At 47.1% G+C, this 25,093-nt stretch overlaps 1 protein-coding gene across 2 annotated transcripts in view; it reads right to left on the bottom strand.

The window, feature by feature from the left end:
- The window catches only part of PAQR3 (progestin and adipoQ receptor family member 3), a 367,149-nt gene that overhangs the window by 128,973 nt on the left and 213,083 nt on the right, over window positions 1-25,093 (bottom strand). For both annotated transcript variants that reach the window (XM_078676371.1, XM_078676370.1), the window contains exon 6: window positions 892-982. In XM_078676371.1, the coding sequence (XP_078532497.1) occupies window positions 892-982 (91 nt within the window). The remainder of the gene's footprint in view (window positions 1-891; window positions 983-25,093) is intronic.

Here is a 25,093-nt window from a genome sequence, read left to right as displayed (position 1 = left end):
CCTAGTTTCCTTAGGAAACTCGCAACATTCTATTTGGGATAACTTTGGCGCCGCGAATCTTTGTGAAATTCTCCAAGAAGATGGGGCACTCCGCTCCTATCCTGAAAGTTTTGGGGTGATTCGTCAAGCGGGGGGGCGAGAAAAAAGGGGGGTCCCAAAACGTGTTTCCCTATGCAATTTTCCATAAGGATCTTTAGCCACGGCTACAGCCCAACTGCTGAACGGAATTACACCAAATGTGGCAAAAAAGTAGAGTTTGGTGCACAGATCACGCTTTCTTTTAAATGATGTAAATCCGTGCAGTAGGGTAAAATCAAAGATATATCTATGGACGAAGTAGGGTACGCGTATCCTCCCGAGCACGAGCTTTATGCTAATTGGCTGTCAACACTCCGAACCAGGAAGTTTTGACAGCCATCTTGTGCCTGGGACGCCTCTGGGCAGTTGTGATCTTTACAAATCTGTATTATTATTTCCTAAGAGGACTGACATACAATCGTAATAGGTCTGTTACGAAAAAACAATATATTTTAAAGAAACATTTTGTTTTATTAGCACTTCTTTTTCTGAAATAGAAGTTCAAGCATGCTGAAATCCGAAAGGGGGTGCTATTTTTAGAAAAAATATAAATTGACTTCTTCAATAGGGGTTAAGTTGAAATGTGTTCAAATGTATTGATTAAGTGCTACCTGCCCCCTTGAATGTTTCCTTCTAATCTATTTTTCACATTGTATTGCCAGTGCTGCTTTGAAAAACTGGATGCATAATATATAGTACCAGTACCATGTAAAATAATCTCAATTGCCAGAAAAATACAATAAACAAAAGCCAGTGCATAGCATTCAGTACATTATTTAAAGAATATAAGATTTGAAGAATTAAGTTTTATACCTGGAAAATATCGCTCTGGAACCTTAGAGATGTAGAAAAGAAATGCAACGGCTGCAATCAAGTACATTACAATCACACGGGGAGCAAACTCCTACAAATATAAAAAAGAACACAATCTGAGGAGTTGGGCATTGGGCAAGATATCTGTATAAATGCAGCTGCGAGAAGTGCTTAACAATGAACACATATGAACACAAAACACACAAATACATGTACTACATTCAAATGTCTTTTTTTAAACATTTTGTTGGTTTATTTTTACACAACTATTGATAACAATATTTATGGTTAACTCATACAATCTTTATATAAAAAAATAGGAAAATTCTTTGCGGCATCTGATTCAACTCTTAACTGTTAAACTCACAGTATAATTATTTTGCGCCCAAACGAGGGAGATTCCGACTTTGCATTGTTCAAAGAAAACATTGTACGATAACATTTAGGAGCCATGAGTAGTCCATGATATAAAAACCTGTCTTTACTGTATGTAGCTTAGGGTAGTATATCCTTATATCTACAATGCAGGTTGGCCATCCCATATAAATCTAAAACCTGCGACTGGTGAGCCCTGTGGGATTGGTAGAAGGCTAGATTGGGAGTTGATTGTTGGGGCCCGATGAAACCATATTGGGTTTTACAGTTAAAAAAATACATATCATTGTGATAGGGGGTTTATGGCGCTGTTAAAACCTGTGCTTATTAAACGAAAATAGGGTCACGCTTAAGACAAGTTTGCAAATCCCGATCACAATCAACTACACATTCCCTTATGTCCATCTTTATGAACATCAATCTTTATTTTATATCTTCATCAGTGTGAATTTTATAGATAATAAAAAAAGTAAATCAAAGCTTTTTATACCTTTTCAACTTACATTTTTTCTAGGTAAAAGGATTGCCTAGGTTTAAAACACACATATCTCCTTAGAATAATGCAACTTATATAAAAAATAACAAAGTTAAAAATGTTACAAAATGTTATAAAGAACAAGAAACAAGTTAACTATCCATCACTACAGTTATCCAGTGATTTATTGCACAAAGTCACATGCTTGAATAATTGTCAGGCTTCAGGATGAGATTTCTGATAATCGTGTATGTAGCAGTATAACCGTATATGTAACGTTTATTTAGGCAATACAAAAGTGAGTACTTAGTAGCACATTTACCCCAATGGAAATTGTCCAAACTTAAGCCAATCAACTGAATGTGCTCCACAGTCGATCCTCTCTAGAAGCCAGCACAATTCAGATTACTTTTTATCGCAAGTGATGGAGTCTTTGCAGAGCACTGCTTTTCACTCTTACACAAGTGTACCTTTTTGGATTACTTAACCAAGGCTCGTTTACTACTCTCTAACCCTAACCTGAGATAAGAGGAGAGATTTGCAGGAGACCCATGCTCCAGGGAGCAGTGTGGGCATATGCAAATCTATAGCACTATATGCTATGGACAGATGCTTGCAGAGCAAGTAACATTTTCCTTTTCATAGCACATGTAGCTGTAGAATCACATGCTCTGCATTTGATGTAAATCAGTACCCTCTATAAATTGTGGCTATCCTGTGGATGATGCAAATGTCTGGAAGAAAACTCATAGCACTGTATGACCAAGCATAGCCGATTGACTGGCTAGGATATAAAGCAAGTTACTTGGCTGTATACTGGCTCTCCAGCATTGATATCTTTCATAGATTCACATGCTTGAATCATTATCATCATGGAGTCCCACAGTAAAAAGTAGTGCAAAGCAATAAACAGGAAACCTTAAGAAAACGACACTGTTAACCAATTCACATAATTTTTCTTTTTTAAAACCAAAACTCAGCCAATCAGGAAGAGGTTCCTGACTCACTATTCCCCTCAAGAGCTACCAGACATCAGAATTTGAAGCGCAAGTGTAAAGGTAATATAAATGAGGTATCCAATGTAATGAGCTCCTTAAATTAGGAGGAAGGAGTGTCACAAGTGAATCTATAAAAAATATATCAGTACTCGAGAAGCTTAGTATACAGGTAAGTAACTTGTTTTTCTCCAATATTGAATCTTTCCTAGAGTCACAAGCTTGAATCCGAATAGCAAACAGTACCAAACTAGATGGAATGTGCTGTAACTTTGTGGTAGGAAGAGTAAAACATAAAACGAAAAAACTATGAAATATATAGTTGGGAACTAGTTTTTATAGGAAAAGCGTTTTTTGTTTTGTTAATTACTTAGGTGCCGTTTGATGTATGTTCATGAAATTTTCTAAACTAGTTTGCCACTCACTTTAGCTGCTGTCTGGAGAGTTTTGGGGTGATTCATCAAGTGAGGACAAAGAAAAAGGGTGAGAGTTCCCAAAACAGGTTTCCCTGTGCAATTTCCTGTAGGTGTTTAGATACAACTACAGCCCAAACTGCTGAACAGAATTACACCAAATTTGGCAGAAAGCAAGATCTTGGTACAGAAAGAGTGCTTTTTGTAATTCGGTGTAAATCTACTCAATAGTTTTGGAGCTATTAAAAAAAAATTATGTATGTATACCTAGAGACACGGATCCATGTGCCAACAACAGTGTTATGATTGTCTGGACGCAACCTGAGGGAAGTTGCTGCCACCATTCAAAGTTTGACAGGCCGAAATAAATTATTTCATCGTCATATCACAAGTAAAACAGTTCAGCATTCATTTCAATAATTACATATACTGATTATAAGATTATAAGACTTTACGTAGATAAAACATGTATTAAAAAGGTTCTAGCATACTGAATGTCATAAAATCAAATAAATCCCATGGTTAGTAATCTACATATATCAACATCACTCTAGGTTTCAGAGAAAGAGCCATTAAAGTTTCAATAATCCTTCTTGGCTGATGAACAGGCTGTGAAAAGATATTAGGAGACCGAAACCACTACCACTTGGGTTGTTTCACTCTTGCAGATCCTGAGGGCATTAATTTGATCTGTAATTAACAAATTTCAACATGCATTGGCGATCCACCTCCTTCTGGGCAAGATGCATTTAGAACAGAAAAAGAGTAGATGTTTGTCTGTTTCTTCAGTGCTTTTGCAAAATCTGCAACTTCTAGTACTATCTACTGAAGAAGCCCAGCATGCAGTATATTCAAAAAGAACAATTGATGGATATAATACTGAACAATGTCAAACATTAACCTCAGTACAGAGATTCAGGGCTAAATTATTTTTTTTTTGCTCACCATGCCATTCCAGTTTGGACCCAGCCATATGCAACTCAGTCTTAACCCTGTTCCCCATGGGAACAGTCCAGACTGAACTACCAGGCCAGGTTCTCCCCGGATCGGACACAAGCATCATGGAACAGGTTTCAGGGTATCACCCCTCATAAGCCAGGCTAGCTTGACTTTAGTGGCAAGGAGACCAAAAGACCCATATCTGGGCATACCCGTCCCACTTAGGATGACAACTGCAAAAAGAACAATTGATGGACGGAATTCTGCACAATGTCAAACATTCACACACAGTACAGAGATCTGGGACTAAAACCATTGTTTTTTTGCTGACCGTGCCATTCAAGTTTCAACCCAGCCGTATACAAATCAGTCTTGACCCTGCTCCCAATGGAAACAGTCCAGCCCAAACTGCTAGGCCAGGTCTGCCCGGAAAATCATTCTCCTTGATGCTCAAGGTACTCAAATGACCGTGTCCCCAGAATTCTGCCCTATATAGGGTTTCGCCCCTTACCTGCAGTTAATAGATGTCTACCACAGGGTTTAACTGGGAACCACTGTGCTTTTTTGTCATTCAAATAATGGCCCCTGTACAGTGGCTTGTGATCTAGGAGCTTTTAGTTATCTGAGGGAGCCAGGACCCAGTGTCTGTCAATCTCACACCTACATAATCAGTCTCAGCAACCCTTTCCAGCGTCTCGTTATTTAATAAAACCACACCATGGAGTCTCTTTCTTTTTGTACATACCATCAGCTTGGTCTTAGCAACATTTACTTTCAGGCCGAAGTCTTTACAGAATCCACTAAAGCTGCTCACTAAATTTTGGAGCCTCATCCTAGTTTTATCTTAAAAGAAGGGTGTCATCAGCATAGAACAAACTTGGGGTTTCTGTCTGCCATTCAGTCAATCGGGACATGTTATCTGGGCAGTGTGGACATGGGGGGGGGGGAGAAATGAAGTGTAAACAGGATATAATGGGCAAGGCTGCAGGTATCCTGACCCAATGGGACTGATGGAGGGGTCTGTGATGCAAGAAATTGTCCAAAACCAGTTATTTGTGGGGCGCGCAAGGATTCGTGGATCCACTGCAGCCCCTGTGTGAATCCACATTGGACCCACAGATCCAGATCTCAATTTGTTTTTTTTTTTAAATGCACCCACGGGGGGCGTGGTCAAGATGGCGGCGCGGTAGGACGTCTTTGTCAGAGCTCCTGCCTACCGCCCGCCTAGCCCGGTATAGCACGGCGTCCCTGGGGCCGGATTGCCGAGGTTTCGGCTGGGGGAGACATCGGAGGATTGGAGCCCAGCTGCGGCTGCCGCGCGGACACTGGGAGCTGCCAGGACTGCGGGAAGAGATGAGCGCGCCCGTCGCCATTGCCACGTGGCCTTGCCGGCGTGGCGCACATCGCGGGTGCCGAGGCCTGCGTCCCGCGTCCTCGCCACCTTGGCCGTTCCCCTCCGTGTGTGTCGGATGACGGAGGGAAGGAGTGGCGGCCCCAGGAGGCGTGACCCAGCAGCACTGCCCGTCGCCGCGGATAACGCGGCCTGGCCAACTGGAGAACCGGTCTCAGGTGCATCCCGACCCGCCTGAGCAGAGGTGAGCATGGGGGAGCCCGGCGAGAGAGCAAGGGGACCCGGAGATTGCATGTAACAACCCGAGGGGGGGCCCTGACAAGCGGTGACTCGGACAGTGCAGTGTCCCTTCCCCTAGCACGCCGTTATAGACGTGGCCCTCCGCGTTGGGCCTTGATTGTGGACCCCGGGCAGTCGCGAGAGAGCGGCCCCTCCTCGCCAAGCACAAGGCCAGGGACACTCTACAGAGCGGAGCGGTGGCTCCACAAGACTAGAGACGCCCGGCGCCCCGGGAGGTTTGCCGCTCAGAACACCTCCTGCCGGGCCTAGGCGGAGAGCCACGCTAGATAGAGAAAGCTGCTACGGGACGCACTGCCCCCGGCCTGGTGGGTGCGTCAGGGTGGCTCCGCGCATAGGCCCACATACGGGACCGCAGCGAGAAGGGACAACAAGTCAGAGCGGTGGTGGTGAGTCACGAGGGGGACGACGGCGAGGGGCCCTGCAACTGTTCTCTTGGCAGCACGGACAAAAGCGGAGGCAGATTCTGGAGACCCCCCCGGGCTCGGGTTGAGTGCTGTGGCGTCCGACCCCTGGAGCGAGGGGGTCGTGTTGCGCAGATCCCCGGCCTGGGGTGAGCGTTGGGTGCTGCACACGGGCCTGCGCCCGCCGCCCACGACGGGGGAGAGCCATAGGCGGGAGTGGAGGTGATACGACGTGAGGAGAGCGGCGGCGGGGGCCCCCGAGACGGATCTACAGACAGCCCGGGCGGAGTTCATAGGCACTTGTTGGAGACCCCCTGGGCACGGGTGGAGTGCTGCGGCGGCCGGCCCGGGCGTTGAGGGGTCGTGTCGCGCAGATCCCTGGCCTGGGGTGGGCGGTGAGTGCTTCACGCAGACCTACAACCGCCAAGCGGACGCTGTGGCTGGGATCCTTGCCTCCGTCGCGACCTCCACGCGGGCTCCTAGAGGGAGTCATCTAGAATTTGAGCTCTCGGATCCTATGTGGTGGCCTGGAGTCCAAGCGGCAGGGTTGAGACTTTGACAGGGAACGGTGCCTCCAGCAGAGTTCTCCCTGGGACCTATATACCAGCCAGTGGCGCCCCAGCCTTCGGACTTGTGGGTCTAGCCGGGGGTCCGCGCCGGCATTTCCTTGTGCACCCACTCGGTCCCTACAGCACAGCCGCAGAGGTGGGAGAGCCGCGACTGCAGGTATGCCAGGAATCCATCTGCACCGGTCTCCCTGAGCGTGCAGGACTATGACCAAGGTCCGGAGCGTGAAGGTGAAGCCCCTGAAAGACATCTTTGGCCGCACCCAATCCAGCCCAGACATGGCGACAGCGGGCCTGGAAACTGCGACACCTAAGTCCTCGGCGGGCGCCCCAGACGAACCCATCACGAAAGCATTTTTAGAATCCCTTTTTCGCACGCTACGGGAGGACATCCAGTCGGTGAAAACCAAATTCGCTTAGGAGCTGAAAGAGGTGCGCCGGGATGTAGACTCTATTGGAGAGAGAGTAGCCACTTTGGGAGGGAGCAGTGACACCACAGTGGCAGACCTGTCGACTCTCCAGCAGGAGGTTCTACGGCTCCAAGATCAGAACTTAGATCTCCAGCTACACCTGGAAAATATTGAAAATCGGTCTCGGCGGCATAATATTCCCATCCGGGGGGTGAAGCTCACGGACGATACCAGAGACCTAGTTGCTTTCGTCACCAGCTTATTCCAGCACATCTTGGGTGACTCCGACACGACGGAAATCGTGCTGGACAGGGCTCACAGGGCTCACAGGGTCGGCCCCCGCGTGCCCCCGGGCTCCGCCGGCAGACATCTTGGTCTGCGTTCAAGATTTTCAAAACAAAGAAACTAATCCTTTCAAAAGCACGGTCCTTGCATCCGATAGCCTTCCATGGTCACGCGCCTGTCCTATATCACGATCTAGCACTCTTCACACTACAGCGGCGATAGCAGTTCCGGCCGGTGACCGATCACCTGAGGAAGCGTGGGATCGCTTATTCCTGGGGACACCCCTTTCGTATCCTATTCCGGCTGGACAACAAGGTTCAACAGCTTCGTTCCCTGGAAGACACTTGCCGTTTGTTTGGCCTGACTTCCCCAGAGGCCGAGGAGGTGGACGAGGACGCGGGCGAGGGACCCACAGCGTCCCCTTCAGGATGGCAGCAACAGACCAGGAGGAGGCGTCGCCAGAAACCACCTGCTGCGGAGATAACACAGGGACAGCAAGATGCACTGGCGGCGGCCGCGGTGGCCCTCGCAGATGGGGCCCCAGAGAACACCTGATCACTGGCGCAGTGGCAAACGCGGCGCTCTGTTGTAATGTTTTGACGGGCGGGGCGGGCGGGGGGTTTGTAGGGGAGGGATGTCGGTCCTTTCTTCGGTTGTTCGGGGTCTGACCATGCCTCCTAAATGGATACATTTACTGGACGTTCTTGGGCGACAGACACTTCTCCTGGTTCTATGTCAGGTTGGGTTAGGGTGGGCCCTGGCAGGGCGGAATCATGGAGCGCTTGTACTGCGGGGCGCCGAGACTTAGTTCCATGGCTCTGCGGGCCGCTTGTTGGGTGGGTGGGGGATGGAGGGGCGGGGAGGATTGGGGAGGGAGTTTTTCCCTGGTTCAAATTTTTCTGTTGTTCATTCGGGGGGTGGGTTCCCCTGTCCACACTTTTTTTTCATATTTCTAGAGCACGACATATTTGGCAGCTGTCCGTTCCTGCCCTCCCGGGCATCTACCCCACGGACAGCACTCCACGACATGGGCCGAATTTTGGAGGTCAGATGACTCACGCACAACTATCGATTTTATCCCTTAATGTGCGGGGATTGAATAACCCCGTCAAACGCCGTGCAGTCCTGTCGCTATTAGAGCACTCTGCCGCCGATATTTGCCTCCTACAGGAGATGCATTTGTTACCTAAGGATCATCACAGATTAAAATCCCGAGCATTTCCCACACAGCTATTCTCCTCCCTTTCCACGAAAACTGCGGGGGTGGCGATTTTGGTGTCCAGAACCTTCAGGGGTAAAGTGCTTCAGCGAGAGGCGGAGATTAAGGGGCTCTTGCTGACTTATAGGTTCCAGATGGCTGGTCAGGCTCTGGTGGTGGGCTCAGTGTATGCACCCAATGAAGGGCAGGAAAGTTTTTTGCATAAAGTAATTTCGGCAGCCACAGCCAACTCTGAGCGGCATATTCCTTTGGGGGGAGATCTCAACCTCGTATTCCACAATCTGACTGATCGTTCCTGTCAAAGGACGGGTCAAGTGGGAGCGCTCTCCAAATCGGGCTTGGCACACCTCCGGGACTTAGATCTCATAGATCTCTGGAGGCATCTAAACCCACACAGCAAATCCCACACTTACTATTCAGGGGCGCGCAAGACTTATGCCAGATTAGACTATTTCCTTTGTTCCTCCTCCTTGGCGAAACAGGCGACAGCTTCCGACATCCTGCCCGCCTCACTATCAGATCACTCCCTAGTGGTGGCAACCTTCTCGCTCCCTGCGGCCCCCTTACCACAGCGGCATTGGCGCCTCCGAGATGCCCTTTTACATCGCCCATCGACGGTGACACGGATTAAAACGCCCATTACACAGTTTTTAGAGCATAACGCTAATGCCGAGACCTCTTTGGCAACACAATGGTCTACCCTTAAGCCCGTCCTAAGGGGAGAATTTATCTCCATTTCCACTGCCGACAACAAGGAGCGCGCGCTGAAATGGACGGAGATCTCGCAACGGGTCGCCGAGCTGGAACAAATGCATCAGCGCACTGGAGCTGCCCGGGTTTTGCGCAAACTATGTTTAGAGCGGAAACTGCTTGCCGCGCTGGACCAGGACCGGGCGGAATACGCAGCTCTTCGCCTCCGACATGCTTATTACGCTGGTGGGGATTGATATAGGTTGCCTTTTAGCGAACAAACTGCGGGAGCAGCGCCAGAGACACGAGATACGAGCCATCCACACGGCTCAGGGGGATCTGGTATTGGGAGACGGAGCAATAGCTGAGGCCTTCCGAGCGTTTTATGAGTCCCTTTACACCAGTGACTCGCTTGACCCGCGTGCGGGCCAGAAATATCTGGAGGGTGCACACCTTCCCTCTCTAAACCCTGCCCAGGCCGCATTCCTGGACAGTGAGATCAGACTGGAGGAGATCGTAGCAGCCATTTCGCGCCTCAAATTGGAAAAATCTCCCGGCCCGGATGAATATTCGGTGGCTTTTTACAAAACCTTCTGCCACCAGGTGGCCCCTCTTCTGCGGGATCTTTTTTATACCTTTGCCCAACCAGGGGCTATCCCTGCAGAACTGCTAGAGGCGTTGATTACCGTCATACCGAAGCCAGGGATGGATGCTACCCATTGCAGTTCGTATCGTCCAATCTCACTTCTCAATATTGATTTTAAGCTATTCACGAGCATCCTGGCGGGAAGTTTGGGGCCTTACATGACCCAACTGGTGGATCCGGACCAGGCCGGCTTCATCTCTCAGTGTCAAACCAGTGACAACACCAAATGGGTCTTGCACCACATTGAAGCAGGGTCGCGAGTATGTCGGGATTGTATGCTCCTAGCCATCGATGCCGAGAAGGCCTTCGATAGGGTCCACTGGCCCTACCTGGAGCAAGTCCTGCAGCGCTTCGGACTGGGGACGGTTCTATGCACGCGTATTTAGAATTGCTATTGGTCGCCCAACGCCATGGTTCACGTTAACGGCCACACGTCCTCCCGCCTCCAGATCGGCAGAGGAACGAGACAAGGTTGCCCCCTTTCTCCTATTTTATTTGCTCTTTATATGGAGCCCCTGGCCCTGAGGATACGACACCATGCCCTCATCTCGGGCATTAAATTTGGGGGGGGGGGACATTCATAAGATTAGTCTATATCCCGTTCAGTCCCTCAGAGCCCTCTTTATCGAGCTGCACAGTTTCGCTCGGGCATCCGGGTTCAAGATCAACACAGGGAAATCGCTCGCCCTTAACATCTCTCTATCCCAGTCGACCCTCGCCTCCATTCAGGAGGAGCACCCCGTGCAGTGGTCCAACACCACGGTTCCTTACCTAGGAGTCCTTTTAGGCCCCACTATTCCGGCCACCGTCGCGGCAAACTACACCAGGCTCCGCGCACAACTCCGGGGGGATCTTCGGAGATGGAAACATCACTCTTTATCCTGGCTAGGGAGAATCGTGGCCATCAAAATGTCCCTTCTCCCCCAGATATTATATCTGTTTCAGACCCTCCCTTTGCACCCGCCAGGGGGCTGGATCCAGCAGGCGCAGTCCAAACTGGCACATTTTAGATGGCAGGGTCGTAAGCCACGTTTCAAGCAGTCCATTGCAATCCTTCCACCGGAACACGGGGTGGGGGGTAGGGGTACCGGACTTGCAACTTTACTTCTATGCGTCACAGCTCCGCTGTTTGGTAGAATGGCATCGGCTGGAGTCTGGTAAACACTGGCTCTTCCAGGATCAAGCGGTGGCGGGCATGCCCCTACAGGGGATCCCCTTTCTCCCAAAACATCACCGGCCTCCGAACTTGTATGCGTCCCACATCACAAGCACGGTCATGGAGGTATGGGATCGGGTTGCCACTAAGCGCGAGTTGGCGTCCTTTCCCTCGCCCCTGACCCCACTTTTTTATAATCCTGACTTCACTCCGGGACTAGACACTAAAGCATTCAAACACTGGCAGCAGTCCACCTGTAGATCCCTGGGGCACCTTTTTAATTTAGACGGCATCCTTTCGTTCCAGCAACTGAAGGAGGACTATGGCATCCCAGAGGCGGACTGTCACGTTTACTGTTGTATGACACTGCCTTTGACTTTGTTTACATTATTCCCCGTGTAATGCGGGATCAGGGACTACATTTCCCATCATGCCCGGGACGTCAGGAGCGTGACTAGCGTCATCGCGCTCAACCAGGAAGACAAATACACCGCGATGGAAGCTGAAGCCGCCGATTATTCTCGCTGTGTTCGGACGTGGTGAGAAGTCTTCAGCAACGGTTGGTGAGTGCATAAGTCTGGTCTAGACTCGCATTCCTTTGTACCCCGTGTAGGGTTGGGTACAATCTTCTGTTCTTTCGGACTACTCGAGGTGAGAAGCTATCTCCTCGTCTGGGTCCCTGCATTATCTGCATGCTACAGTTCCGAATCTCCAAGTTCGTGAGAGACTAAGTCAGGGTGATTCGAACCTGAACCTGGGAGAATTGTGTTCTTTTGTATTTCTTTTCTTTTGGGCGTTAATCATTCGAACTGCCAGGACGACAGTGTTTGGGAGCTCAACTTGATTATTACCAGTTAGAGACTTTGATGATAGCTGGTTCCTTAGCTTCCTGGCACAATTCGTCCTGCAACATAAACTTTGTGTATGTACAAGGAACATGTACAACTTTAGAGTACAGATCGGATTAAGACGTATTAATTGATCCTGTTGCTTAAATCATCGTTTTTGTTTCCACAATCTGTTGATTTTGTCTCAACCTTAGAAGAGAGTTCACAGGGGATTCAGGGAAGCCACGGAATAAAAAGAACTGTACCTGATGATTTTGGTATGAGACAAAGACTCTTGTTATATGTTATACTGTCACCACTTTAGTGTTCTCAATCTGTTCTTTGTTTCCTTAGGATAGGTCTGGTCCCTGGTATTTCCTTTATCTCTTCTGGTATGAGGCTACCACCTTTTCTCCTTCCAGGTAGGACCATAGTCATATTCTAGGGTAGAGGTAAAGGAAGGAAAGTTTGATGCCATGTGTACCACCCGTTGTATGTATACTTAGTGCAATTGTATTGTTGTTACAGCTCTCCCTCCCCGCTGTCCCCTTCCTTTCCCTCCCTCGCTCGACTGCCTTGGTGATCTGTATGCTTTCAGCTAGACACCGGGGACGTCGGGAGGTGGAACCCATTTATCTTCAGCACAATTCCGAAGACAGGAGCGAGAGCCTGACACGGACAGGCTTGCCTACCTGCAGGTGCGACATTGGGGACTTCATCCACAGGTCAGACCGGGAGCGCAACGTTACCTCACCCCCTATGAGAAGTGGCTGATCACGCGCTCGTCCGACAAAAAGTTAATCACCGATCTTTATCAACACCTCCTTGTCACAAACATACACACCTACAACACAGGTAGGACACGATGGGAGCGTGACCTGGAGAGGGCTCTCTCACATAAAGAATGGCGTGGCATATACTACAGAGCCAGTCACTCAGCATACCACGCAGGGCTTACTGAAACGATGACCAAAATAGCTACCTATTGGTACCATACACCAGAGCGCCTACATAAATTCGACCCCCGCATTAGTGACGGATGCTGGAGAGGATGCGGAGAGCTGGGCACCCTAGAGCACCTCCTCTGGAGTTGTGCCCGACTCCATGTTTATTGGACCACAATTCTTGACGATATAGACTCCCATTTGGACACCCAACTTCCTCGCTTCCCCGCATACATACTACTGGGGCTTCCTAACACTTTAATGTACCCTCTGAAATCACGACGGGGTCGCCTCATTGCCCTAGGAGTGGCCAAAGAAAATATCTTAGCACACTGGAGATCCCCACAGGCCCCTCCCCATACAGGCTGGTTGCATCGGTTGTGGATGATGCTCGGCATGGAGAAGTTATCCCTTGTTCTAGCGGGCAGAGGGGAGGAATTTCCCGACTTGTGGCATCCCTTTCTGACTCTGCTCACCGGGGAATTTCGGAAACTGAGCTGCCCCCAATACCTACGCCTCCTGCGCTTAGCAGACACACCCATCCCTGAACAAGGTGGCCCCGCAGGCTCACGGAATCACAAAACCCGCTAGACCTGCTCATCACCTCTTCTTCGTTTCTTCCTTTTTCTGTTGTTTCGTGGTCAGGTGGGTTTTCTTTTCCTTTGTGTCTTATGTATGCCTGTATTGTTGACCAATTCCCAGCAATTACTTGGTAAACTCATCTCTGCCGACTCGAAAGTCTGTAGCGCACTGTATTAAAGGAGCTGGTGGTCTTGTTTCTTGTTATAACTGAAATGTCAATAAAGAGAATTAAACCATAAAAATGCACCCACTCACACATTCACTTATACACCCACTTAGCCACTCACACATCCACACAGCCACTTGCACACCAACTCAGAGACCCAGAACATCACTCACAGACCCACACAGCCAGTCACACACGCACTCACACACTCATGCAGCGACTCATATACCCACTCAGAGACTGAGAACCACTCACACACCCACAGAGGTACTCACATAACCAATACCCATACAGCTACTCACTCATAGACCCACACAGCCAGTCACACACGCACTCACCACACATTATTACACCCACTTACACTTCTAGGTTATATTGACTTTATAGTCGGCAAATAGCATTAAAAAGCTATGGATATTCAACGAAATAAACCAAAGGGATTTTAAAGTTAGGAAAAATCATTGAAATAATCTAGGAATTTACTGCAAAAAACAAAGGTTTCAGGGATGTTATAGTTAGAAAATTGAAATGTAAAAAAACATAAATTCACAAAAAAAACCAAAGGTTTTAGGGACGCTATTGTTAGGTTCAGATTTTACAAACATATAACCATAGAAATTCAGAAGTTATAGTTCTAGTTATCTCAAGTAACTATAACCCGTGCCCCAAGTTAACTATCACTCGCACCCTCGCCATGCACTAATTACCCACAGATTACATCACTCATCATATCTCCTATGACATCACTGATAATATCACTCCAACATTTGCAGTGAAATTATGGATGAGAAAACTCTGCATAGTGGGGGTAGGTAGTTATAGTTAGGTCTACTTTTTCATAGGCAAAGCGTTTTTTTGTTTTGCTAACAACTTTGTCGTCATTCGACACATTTTCAAATTTTCAAAAGCAGTGTACCAGGTACTAAAGTTTCGTTAAGCGGGGCCAATAAAAAGGGGGGTCTAAAAATGCTGTTTCTCCATTCAATGTCTATGGGGATTTTGCAGTTCTTTAACACAACTACAGCCCAAACCGTTGACCAGATTTATACAACATTTTGCAGAAAGGTAGATCTTAGTCTAGAAAGAGCACTTTTTTTGTAATTTTGTGTAAATCTGTTCAGTAGTTTGAGAATTATCAAAGAAAGAAAAATACTGATATCTAGAAGTGCCTAGTCTTCATAATCTTCCCGTGGGGGGATCCACAGATCCAGGCAAAAGGAGGGCCCAGATTGGCTGGCTGCAACCTGAAAGGAAAGTTGCAGCCACCATTTAGTTTCTTGGTTGGCCCAGGAAGGGGGAAGAAAAAAGAACAATAACATAAGGGGTCCGGACTGAGGGATCCTGACACCATTGGACACATGGAGGGGTCTATAAGAAATGTGATTTCTTTTGTGGCCTAACTGCAGATCTACTGTGGCACTCAGTGTTAATCTGTGATGGATCTGCGGATCCGAAATCCATGGGGGGAAAAACACACCTACTCACACACCAAACTGCTTTGGTCATGCTTGGTGGTTGGATGCATGCGGGGGTTTTTGCATTAACATACAGTAATTATATATTACTTTACTTAACAAAAATAGAAGTTCACTGATAAATTACAGGGACTATAAAGTTAGGTTCGTGTTTTACCCACACAAAACAAATACAATTTTGCAACTATAGTTATACTTATCTGAAGAAACTGTAACTTGTGCCATTAAGTAGCTTTAGGCCACGAGTTATAGTTTCTTACCATAAGTATAACTATAACCGCTAAATGTCTATGGTTTTATGTGCGTAAAACGTCAATCTAACTATAATCTCCCTGTAACCTTTGTTTTTTTCAGTAAATGGTTGCCATCTAAGTAGTTATGGTTAGTTCAGCTTTTCCCTAGACAGAGTTTTTTTGGATTACTATTTACTTTGGCCCCATTTGATGAACCTTCACAAAACTTTACGAAAAACAAGTTCATTCATCCCTGGCTCTCTTGCTGGAGAGTTTCAGGTTAATCGGTCAAGCGGGGCTCAGAAAAAAGGGGTCCCTAAACGTAAAATCCCCATGCAATTTTCATAGACTTCTTTAAGACAGGTTATAGCAAAAACTGCTGAACGGAATTACACCAAATTCGTCAAGAGGCTAGATCTTGGTCCGCAGGTTGTGCTTTTAGTGATTTGGTGTAAATACGTTCAATAGTTTTTGAGAAATTAAGGATAAAAAATAATTGTATATTTTGGCAGTTCGGCTCGCGAGAGTCTCTGAGACTCTGACTTTTACAAGATCGCCAATATAAAAATAGAGTGTTCTGATTGGTCCAGAGAGCTTTATTTGCCTTAGGCCATTTCGCTATGGTGGGAGTCAGACTCCTGTGAGAGTGAGCGCTCTGATTGGCTGCCAGCAACATGAGAAAAATGTTACTGCCATTTGTTACAGGACTAGGGGATCCCAGTCCCCAGTCCTGAAGTAAAAAATAAATAAAAGGTATAGTGGGGTAGGGATACCCTGACCCTTAACCCTCATGGGGTGCCAACAAAGAAAAGAACCCAGCAAACATCCCATAAGACTCCCGTGAGATGAAAAGAAAATAGAGGAGTCCGGGACGCATTTATTTATTATAAGCTTTAGGGGAGCCTAAACCTGGAAACAAAACCTATTTTTATAGAGAAAGCTCATCCCCCCTCCCGAGCCATTAGAGGCCTCGGGAAGCCCACCCCCAGGGTCGACCTAGATTTGTATGGGGAATGGAGCTGCCCCCCTCACTGAGTCTAAAAAAGGCCATGGGGAGCCCCCTTCTGGGGCTAAAAATTGAGAAAATAGGGAGGGGGATCCAGTGGCACCTCTCCAATCCTGAAAAGATTCCAGGGAGACCGCTCCTGAAGACTGATTCTTTTAAGGGATGGGGAGGCTTACGCGCCCCTTCCCTAAGCCATTAATGGCCTTGTGAACCACATACCCCAAGGCTAAATTAGCAGCTATGTCCTATGGTGACCATCCCCAAGGCATAGCTGTTCCCCTGCATGCACAATCATGGGCAGGGAAACCTGCGTGTGCTCTTGCTTGGCAGGAGCAAACACCAAGTCCGCTCCCAGCTGGCAGGAGCTTTAAAATGCTCCTGCCTGCTGGGAGTAGACTTTAGATCTGTTTCCCTACCCGAACCGATACAGGCAGGAAGACAGATCAAAATATTGCTCCTGGGGCCCCCAACATTAGTGTGGTGGGTGCCCTGGGTGGGCACCAACCTTTTGTTGGCCAGGTTCTGTGGGATTGGGGTCCCTGGGGCCAAAATCTGTGTCACTTGAGATGTCATCAGTGTTGCCATAAACACTGTCATCAAAACACACAAGATGATGGACAGAATGTTGCACAATGGCAAAACATTCACCCCCAGTCACAGATCTGGGTTTAATCCATCGTTATTTTGCTCACCAAGCCACCCCAGTTCAGACATGGCCATATGCAAATCAGTCTTGACCCTGTGCCTCATGGGAACAGTCCAGCCCGAACTGCCAAGCCATGTCTTTCCTGGACCGGAATCAAGCATCCTAGGACCGGTTTCTGGCTATCAGCCGTCTTCAGCCAGGATAGCTTGACTCCAGTGGCTTAGTGAGCAAGGGACCCACGTCTGGGCATACCCTTCCCACATAGGGTGAACAGCAAAACACACAAGATGATGGACAGAATGTTGCACAATGGCAAAACATTCACCCCCAGTCACAGATCTGGGTTTAATCCATCGTTATTTTGCTCACCAAGCCACCCCAGTACAGACATGGCCATATGCAAATCAGTCTTGACCCTGTGCCTCATGGGAGCAGTCCAGCCCGAACTGCCAAGCCATGTCTTTCCTGGACCGGAATCAAGCATCCTAGGACCAGTTTCTGGCTATCAGCCGTCTTCAGCCAGGATAGCTTGACTCCAGTGGCTTAGTGAGCAAGGGACCCACGTCTGGGCATACCCTTCCCACATAGGGTGAACAGCAAAACACACAAGATGATGGACAGAATGTTGCACAATGGCAAAACATTCACCCCCAGTCACAGATCTGGGTTTAATCCATCGTTATTTTGCTCACCAAGCCACCCCAGTTCAGACATGGCCATATGCAAATCAGTCTTGACCCTGTGCCTCATGGGAACAGTCCAGCCCGAACTGCCAAGCCATGTCTTTCCTAGACCGGAATCAAGCATCCTAGGAACGGTTTCTGGCTATCAGCCGTCTTCAGCCAGGATAGCTTGACTCCAGTGGCTTAGTGAGCAAGGGACCCACGTCTGGGCATACCCTTCCCACATAGGGTGAACAGCAAAACACACAAGATGATGGACAGAATGTTGCCCAATGGCAAAACATTCACCCCCACTCACAGATCTGGGTTTAATCCATCGTTATTTTGCTCACCAAGCCACCCCAGTTCAGACATGGCCATATGCAAATCAGTCTTGACCCTGTGCCTCATGGGAACAGTCCAGCCCGAACTGCCAAGCCATGTCTTTCCGGGACCGGAATCAAGCATCCTAGGACCGGTTTCTGGCTATCAGCCGTCTTCAGCCAGGATAGCTTGACTCCAGTGGCTTAGTGAGCAAGGGACCCACGTCTGGGCATACCCTTCCCACATAGGGTGAACAGCAAAACACACAAGATGATGGACAGAATGTTGCACAATGGCAAAACATTCACCCCCACTCGCAGATCTGGGTTTAATCCATCGTTATTTTGCTCACCAAGCCACCCCAGTTCAGACATGGCCATATGCAAATCAGTCTTGACCCTGTGCCTCATGGGAACAGTCCAGCCCGAACTGCCAAGCCATGTCTTTCCTGGACTGGAATCAAGCATCCTAGGACCGGTTTCTGGCTATCAGCCGTCTTCAGCCAGGATAGCTTGACTCCAGTGGCTTAGTGAGCAAGGGACCCACGTCTGGGCATACCCTTCCCACATAGGGTGAACAGCAAAACACACAAGATGATGGACAGAATGTTGCACAATGGCAAAACATTCACCCTCACTCGCAGATCTGGGTTTAATCCATCGTTATTTTGCTCACCATGCCACCCCAGTTCAGACATGGCCATATGCAAATCAGTCTTGACCCTGTGCCTCATGGGAACAGTCCAGCCCGAACTGCCAAGCCATGTCTTTCCTGGACCGGAATCAAGCATCCTAGGACCGGTTTCTGGCTATCAGCCATCTTCAGCCAGGATACCTTGATTCCAGTGGCTTAGTGAGCAAGGGACCCATGTCTGGGCATACCCTTCCCACATAGGGTGAACAGCAAAACACACAAGATGATGGACAGAATGTTGCACAATGGCAAAACATTCACCCCCAGTCACAGATCGGGGTTTAATCCATCGTTATTTTGCTCACCAAGCCACCCCAGTTCAGACATGGCCATATGCAAATCAGTCTTGACCCTGTGCCTCATGGGAACAGCCCAGCCCGAACTGCCAAGCCATGTCTTTCCAGGACCGGAATCAAGCATCCTAGGACCGGGTTTCTGGCTATCAGCCGTCTTCAGCCAGGATAGCTTGGTAATTATAAACAATGGCATGCCATATGTGAGGTCTATTACAATTAAAGTTTATTGTTTCAGCCCCCAGCCTTACAATAGATAAAAAAGAGTAATAAATACATCACCCCATAATGTAAAGATACCTAAAAAGATATGTAATACGGTTGAAAAAACAGATTAACAACCTATCATATATAAGCATGATACTTGTATGATCAGCAACTACAGATCAGAATCCTGATAAGATACATGTGCATAGCAGCATGAAGAGGAGACAAAAGCAGTAGAAGACCCTCTGTAAGTGATGTTCCAGACAAAAGTGATTAATCAATACATATATTTAGATGAAAACCAGTCAATGACCGGGGTCGTCAATTTTTAGGACATATGCAATAGTGCTTATATGGTTACCAACTATAAATCAGCAACCTGATAATAGTGCATGTGCATAACAGTGTACGGAGGAAATACCAATCAAAATTCTAGTAGAGGTGCGTGTTCATAAAAGCATGAAGAGGAGGCACAGGCAGCAGAAGACCATCCACACAAATTGTTTCAAATAAAACCAATTAGATAATGTAATTCATCCATACAGTAAAGGCATGTAAAAATAGATCAAATAGGTACAGTTAACACTCTATAGCGCCTAAGCAATAGTATTCATGCAATCAGCAACTACAAATCAACATCCTGAACAAGTGCACGTTCATAAGAGCATAAAAAGGAGAAACAAGCAGCAAAATACCCACCTTAATAAATCTTTCAACTAAAACAAGGTTATATTCCTAAGGGTAAACAGCCATTACAACGCAGCTTTTACATGGCATACCATTACATCGCAAGCATTACAATGCATGCAATGTAACAACGCGTAGCCATTACTGCGCATGTTATTACATCGCATTCGCTTTTACAATGCATGCAATGTAATGGCGATCCACCTCGTTGTGATGAAACTGAAGCTCTTCCGTTTCCTCACAACGACGTGCATCGTGCACCGCCCTTCAGCCGACGTGAAGCGAAGCAGGAACCAGGGAGAGGAACCACAAGGAGAGCAAGGTAAGGGGGACTGAGGGTACTGTTTTAGGGTTTAGGGTAGTGCTGTGGTGTGTGTGTAGTGCAGGGTAGTGTTTTAGGGTTTAGGGTAGGGTAGGGGTTGTGCAGGGTAGTGTTTAAGTGTAGGGAGTGGACTGGGGGTTGGGGAGGGTCGTGCTGGAGTTAGTGTTTTAGGTTAGTGCTGTAGTGTGTGTAGTGCAGGGTAGTGTTTTAGGGTTTAAGGTAGTGTCGGGGGGAGATCATGCAGGGTAGGGTTTAACTGTAAGGAGCGGGTTGGAGAGGGCCGTGCTGGAGGTAGTGTTTTAGGGTAGTGCTGTGGTGTGCGTGTAGTGCAGGGTAGTGTTTAAGTGTAGGGAGCGGACTGGGGGTCGTGGGAGGGTTGTGCTGGAGGTAGTGTTTTAGGGTTTAGGGTAGTGTTGTGGTGTGTGTATGGTGCAGGGTAGTGTTTTAGGGTTTAGGGTAGTGCTGTCGTGTGTGTCTGCTGTAGGGTAGTGTTGTTGGGTTTAGGGTAGTGGTTGTGCTGGGTAGTCAATGTAGGGAGAGTACTGGGGGTCAGGGAGGGTCGTGCAGGGGTACAAAATTAGGGTTTAGGGGAGGGCAGAGTCACTTACATTGCATACTTTTACCATGAGTATAGCTTTACAACGCATGCCTTTGCACTGTAATGGTATGCGTGGTAAAGGCATATGCGTGGTAAAAGTATGAGATGTAATAGCCTGTCGTTGTAATTGCAACGCATAGTAATACCCGTGTTGTAATGGCACGCGTGGTATTAGTACGCATTGTAATGAGTCGTATTCATTCGTAAGGCAACTCTCTCAAGCATGGACTAGCTACCCATAAGTACGAGGCCATGGAATTAAGAACATACTCATCATCTGTTCTGATATAAACCAGCAGTGTCCGTTTAACACATTTAATCTCATATAATCTAAAGAGCTACATTTTACGTGTTAGATTATTTAGTGCAGAACAGCAGAAAGTGCAATAAGTTGTCCTTCCCCCAAATTTACAATCACAATATTCAGTATCTGCAGCGTGCCTTAAACATCCGACTACGTATTCTCTGGTTGGCAAAATACTCAATCTAAAATTAACATATAGTGTATTCTTGCGCTCAGGGTAAAACATATGGGAGGGCCATGATCGCTGCTAAATAGTTGCCCAGTATAGACCCTGGCCTCAACGTAGAGAGATTCCTCATCTGCTTATGTTCATAGTAGCGTTCCTTGATCAGACTAACAGTATCCTGCCTTTCTCTGCTTGGGTCAGACCATAGGAACCCCAGCTGTAATTCATTTAGAGTATGCTTTACATATGACAGCCAGGTGTTCCTACCATGGCCTCTATCAAAGCTGCATCTTCCAAAGATTTTAACACCTTCGCTGCGGCGGCTATTCCGCCGCAGCGCTAAGGGGACGGGGGGCCGCGCGGCGCTCACATGCTGGTGACTGAACCGCTCCATCACCAGCCTCGGGTGAGCTGTGCTGATGACGGAGCGGTTCCGTCATGGCCCCGCCCGCTCAATAGAACGCGCCGCGCGGGAGCGTCCGGCGGGCCATGACGGAACCGCTCCGTCATTAGCACAGCGCCACCGCGGCTGATGACGGAGCGGTTCCGTCATCAGCATCGATGCGGTTAAGTAAATTGTTGACTTTAGGTTCCTCACCAGCCTGACCCAGTACAGCACTGGGTTGAGAGCTTCTACCTCCGCTATTGGGGTAAAACTGAGTTCTACAAAGAGTGCTAGCTGGGGGGTGCCCGGGCCAATCTCAGCAGAGCTCTTAAAAAGTTGCGCTCAGCCACTTGCAGTGAGTGCAGGTTCCCATATAGTGCTGCTGCTGCTACTGCCTTTCATTTATAGAGTTGGAGGATAATGCTAATACTCTTAGCACCAGCTATATGACTAAACTTTAAAATTGCCCCTGAAGTCTTTCTTGGGATTGTAGTTGCCTTCTGTACATGACTCCTCTATTGCAATTACTCAGCGAACTATATTCCCAAGTAGTCGTACTGCTTGACAGTCTTGATGGGTTCACCGCTTATCTGTAGCTTCCGCTTGAGGCTGGGAGTTGGGCTCAAAAACATACTCTTTGTTTTGGTGCAACAATTTGACGGGGACTTCTTGTGGCAGTAGTCTGCAAAACACCTTAGTAACCTATGGGTTGCATTTTCTGTTTGCACCATTAATACTGCATCGCCTGCAAATAATAGTATTGAAACCCTTCTCCTTGCTAGAAGGTTATCCATATTATCAGATCTTAGATTTACACTGGGTCCTCTACCAGTGTTAGGGGAGATAGTTGGGATGTTGAAAGTAGAGTCAGAGGGGCCACACCTAGAGCCATTGCATGATACAAGAAGAGTGAGGGTGTCCTCGTCTGACAATTGCAACAGATACCTAAGGGGCTTAGACTGGTGGTTTGGAAGAGGCCGGGTTCTCCAGAGAGGGCTAAGTGGGTAAATATGAGAAGACAGTTCATCCCCCCATGTTCAGCCCTTAGGGGAGGACTAGGTTGGTCGGTCCTCAGGTAGGGGAGAAGTTTCCAAAACTTCTCCATCTTCAGGGAGAACTGTAAAAGGGTCTGCAGGTTATCTTTGACAGTAAGGAGATCTTGTTTGAGGTCTGCCATTTTCTCCTCAAGGTAAGGGACGCTGTTGCAGTCAGTGGTCAGCCTAGAGGATGATATAGGGGAAGTCCCCTTTGGAAGAGGGGTGTTGGATGGCAAAATAAATCCCTCACAACGGTTGTAGGGGAGATAGAATCCTTCTTGAGATTATACTTAATATCCACTAGGGGATGCGGATTGGCATAGAGGGTAGTAGGACTCGGTGTAGGCGCATGCAGAGATAGTCCTTGATTCGTATTGTATTGTATTGTAATTGCATTTATATAGCGCTTACTACCTCTGACGAGGTGTCGAAGCGCTTTTTCAATGAGTAGCAAGCTACTCCGGGACCCATAGAGGATTAGTGTTGAATTAGTATAGTGAAACATGCAAGTAAATTATAAGTGGTGGATAGGTTAGTCAGTTATAGGTTAGTCAGTTATTTGGATTCGGAAAGATAGCAGAATCTTGAAGCACGCTACTCAGGAAACCCTTAAAGGATTAGTGCTGAATTAATATGGTGAAATATGAAAGTAATTTGAGTGGTGGATATGAGTCAGTTATTTGGAGTGAGAAGGGTAGCGGAGGGATAAAAGGGAAGAAAGGTTTGCATTCATGTAGCACCTGTTACCCCTGATGGGTGTTGGAGCGCTTTTCTAGCGAGTATGACGCTACTCTGGAACCCATAAAGGATTAGTGTTGAAAAAAATTAATATAGTGAAGTATGAAGTCATTTGAGTGGTGGATATGTTATTCAGTTATTTGGATAGAGAAGGGTAGGTTGCGGGATATAAGAGGGAAAGAGGTTTGTATTTATATAGCGCTTGCTACCCCTTGATAGAGTTTTGAGGGGCTTCACTGGCGAGTAGCACGCTACTCTGGAACCCATAAAGGATTAGTGGTGAATTAGTATAGTGGAATATGGAAATTGAGAAGTGAACATGGTAAACTGTTATTTTTTTTTAAAAAGGATAGTGGAGGGACAGAAGAGTGAGATTTTTTTTCTTTTGAGGTCATAGCAGTAGGAGGAGGCTTTTGGATATGTAAAAGGGGTTTTTGAGGGGAAGAGTCAGAGGGAAGAGTTAATAAAGGTTTGTTTTTGGGGATCAGTATAGTAAAAAGAGGTGTCAGATGATGAAAAAGGGGTAGAGTAGGAGAGGGTCTAGAATAGGTTATTTTGGGGATCATTGTTGTGGTATGGGGTTTGGGATAAATGAGCGAGTGGATGTAGAGGATATTTTGATATATGTATAGGGTGAGAGATTGGTTAGTGCTTTGGAAGTAGTAGTTGAAAGAAGTTTGAGATGAGTCAGAAGGTTGGGCCAGAGGATATATTGAGAGAAGTATAGGCTGAGAAATAGGGTAGTGCATTTGAAATGCTAAATTAGAGGAAAGTGATAAATATATAGAGCCATGAGTAAATTGAAAGTATATAGATGCATAGAGGAGGTAAGTATATATAGATTGAAGATATTGATAGAGGTACAGGATGAGAAATAGGGTAGTGCATTGGATATGCTTTTTCAGGAGAAAGGTAACAGGCACACAGGTCCAAGTACATGGAAAGTACATAGCTGCACAATGGAAGTAAGTACATGTAGACCAAAGATGATTTTTTATTTATTTATTTACAACAACATCATTATTCTACAAGTTTATACAAAGCAGTACACAAAGATAGGTACATATCTATAGTGAAAATAAATGCTTGCATACAGAGGCATATGCTCTAAATTTCTCTTTGATTATGTGGGGAAGAGCCAATTCTTGAATGGTTTTCTGAAGATAAGATGCTTGCCGGTGGATCTTATGTTGGGGTAAAGAGTTCCATAGTTTGGCTGCTTGAACAGAGAAGGATGTGCCACCAATGTTTTTTTTCTTGTATCTTGGGATTTTGAGGTGAGATGCCCCTTTAGAGCGTAGGTTCCTTTGTTGAAAGTGTTTGGTGATTTTAATTCTGATGAAGAGTGGTCCCATTTCATGTATTGCTTTGTGGGTGATACAAAGTAGCTTGAACGTGGATCTTCTGGCAAACGGTAACGGGGAACCAATGCAGGGCTTTCAAGGCAGGTGAGATGTGGTCTTGCGGTTTGATATGCAAGAGTAGTCTGGCAGCCAGGTTCTAAATCCGTTGTAGTCTTTTTATGGTCGTTAAAGGTGATCTGTGGAAGAGGCTATTGGCGTAATCAAGTTTGGACAAAACAAGGAAGATGCTAGCTTGGACCTTGTGTGGAAATCCCAAATGAGGGAAAATTTGTCGCAGCGTTTTTATAGTGACAAAGCTTGATCTTCCTAGTTTGTCCACTTG

The sequence above is a fragment of the Lissotriton helveticus genome, chromosome 2_1, assembly GCF_964261635.1.
Source record: "Lissotriton helveticus chromosome 2_1, aLisHel1.1, whole genome shotgun sequence".
NCBI classification, from domain to species: Eukaryota; Metazoa; Chordata; class Amphibia; order Caudata; family Salamandridae; genus Lissotriton; species Lissotriton helveticus.
Note: the sequence above shows the minus strand (reverse complement) of the source record. Positions and strands in the feature narration are given on the sequence as shown.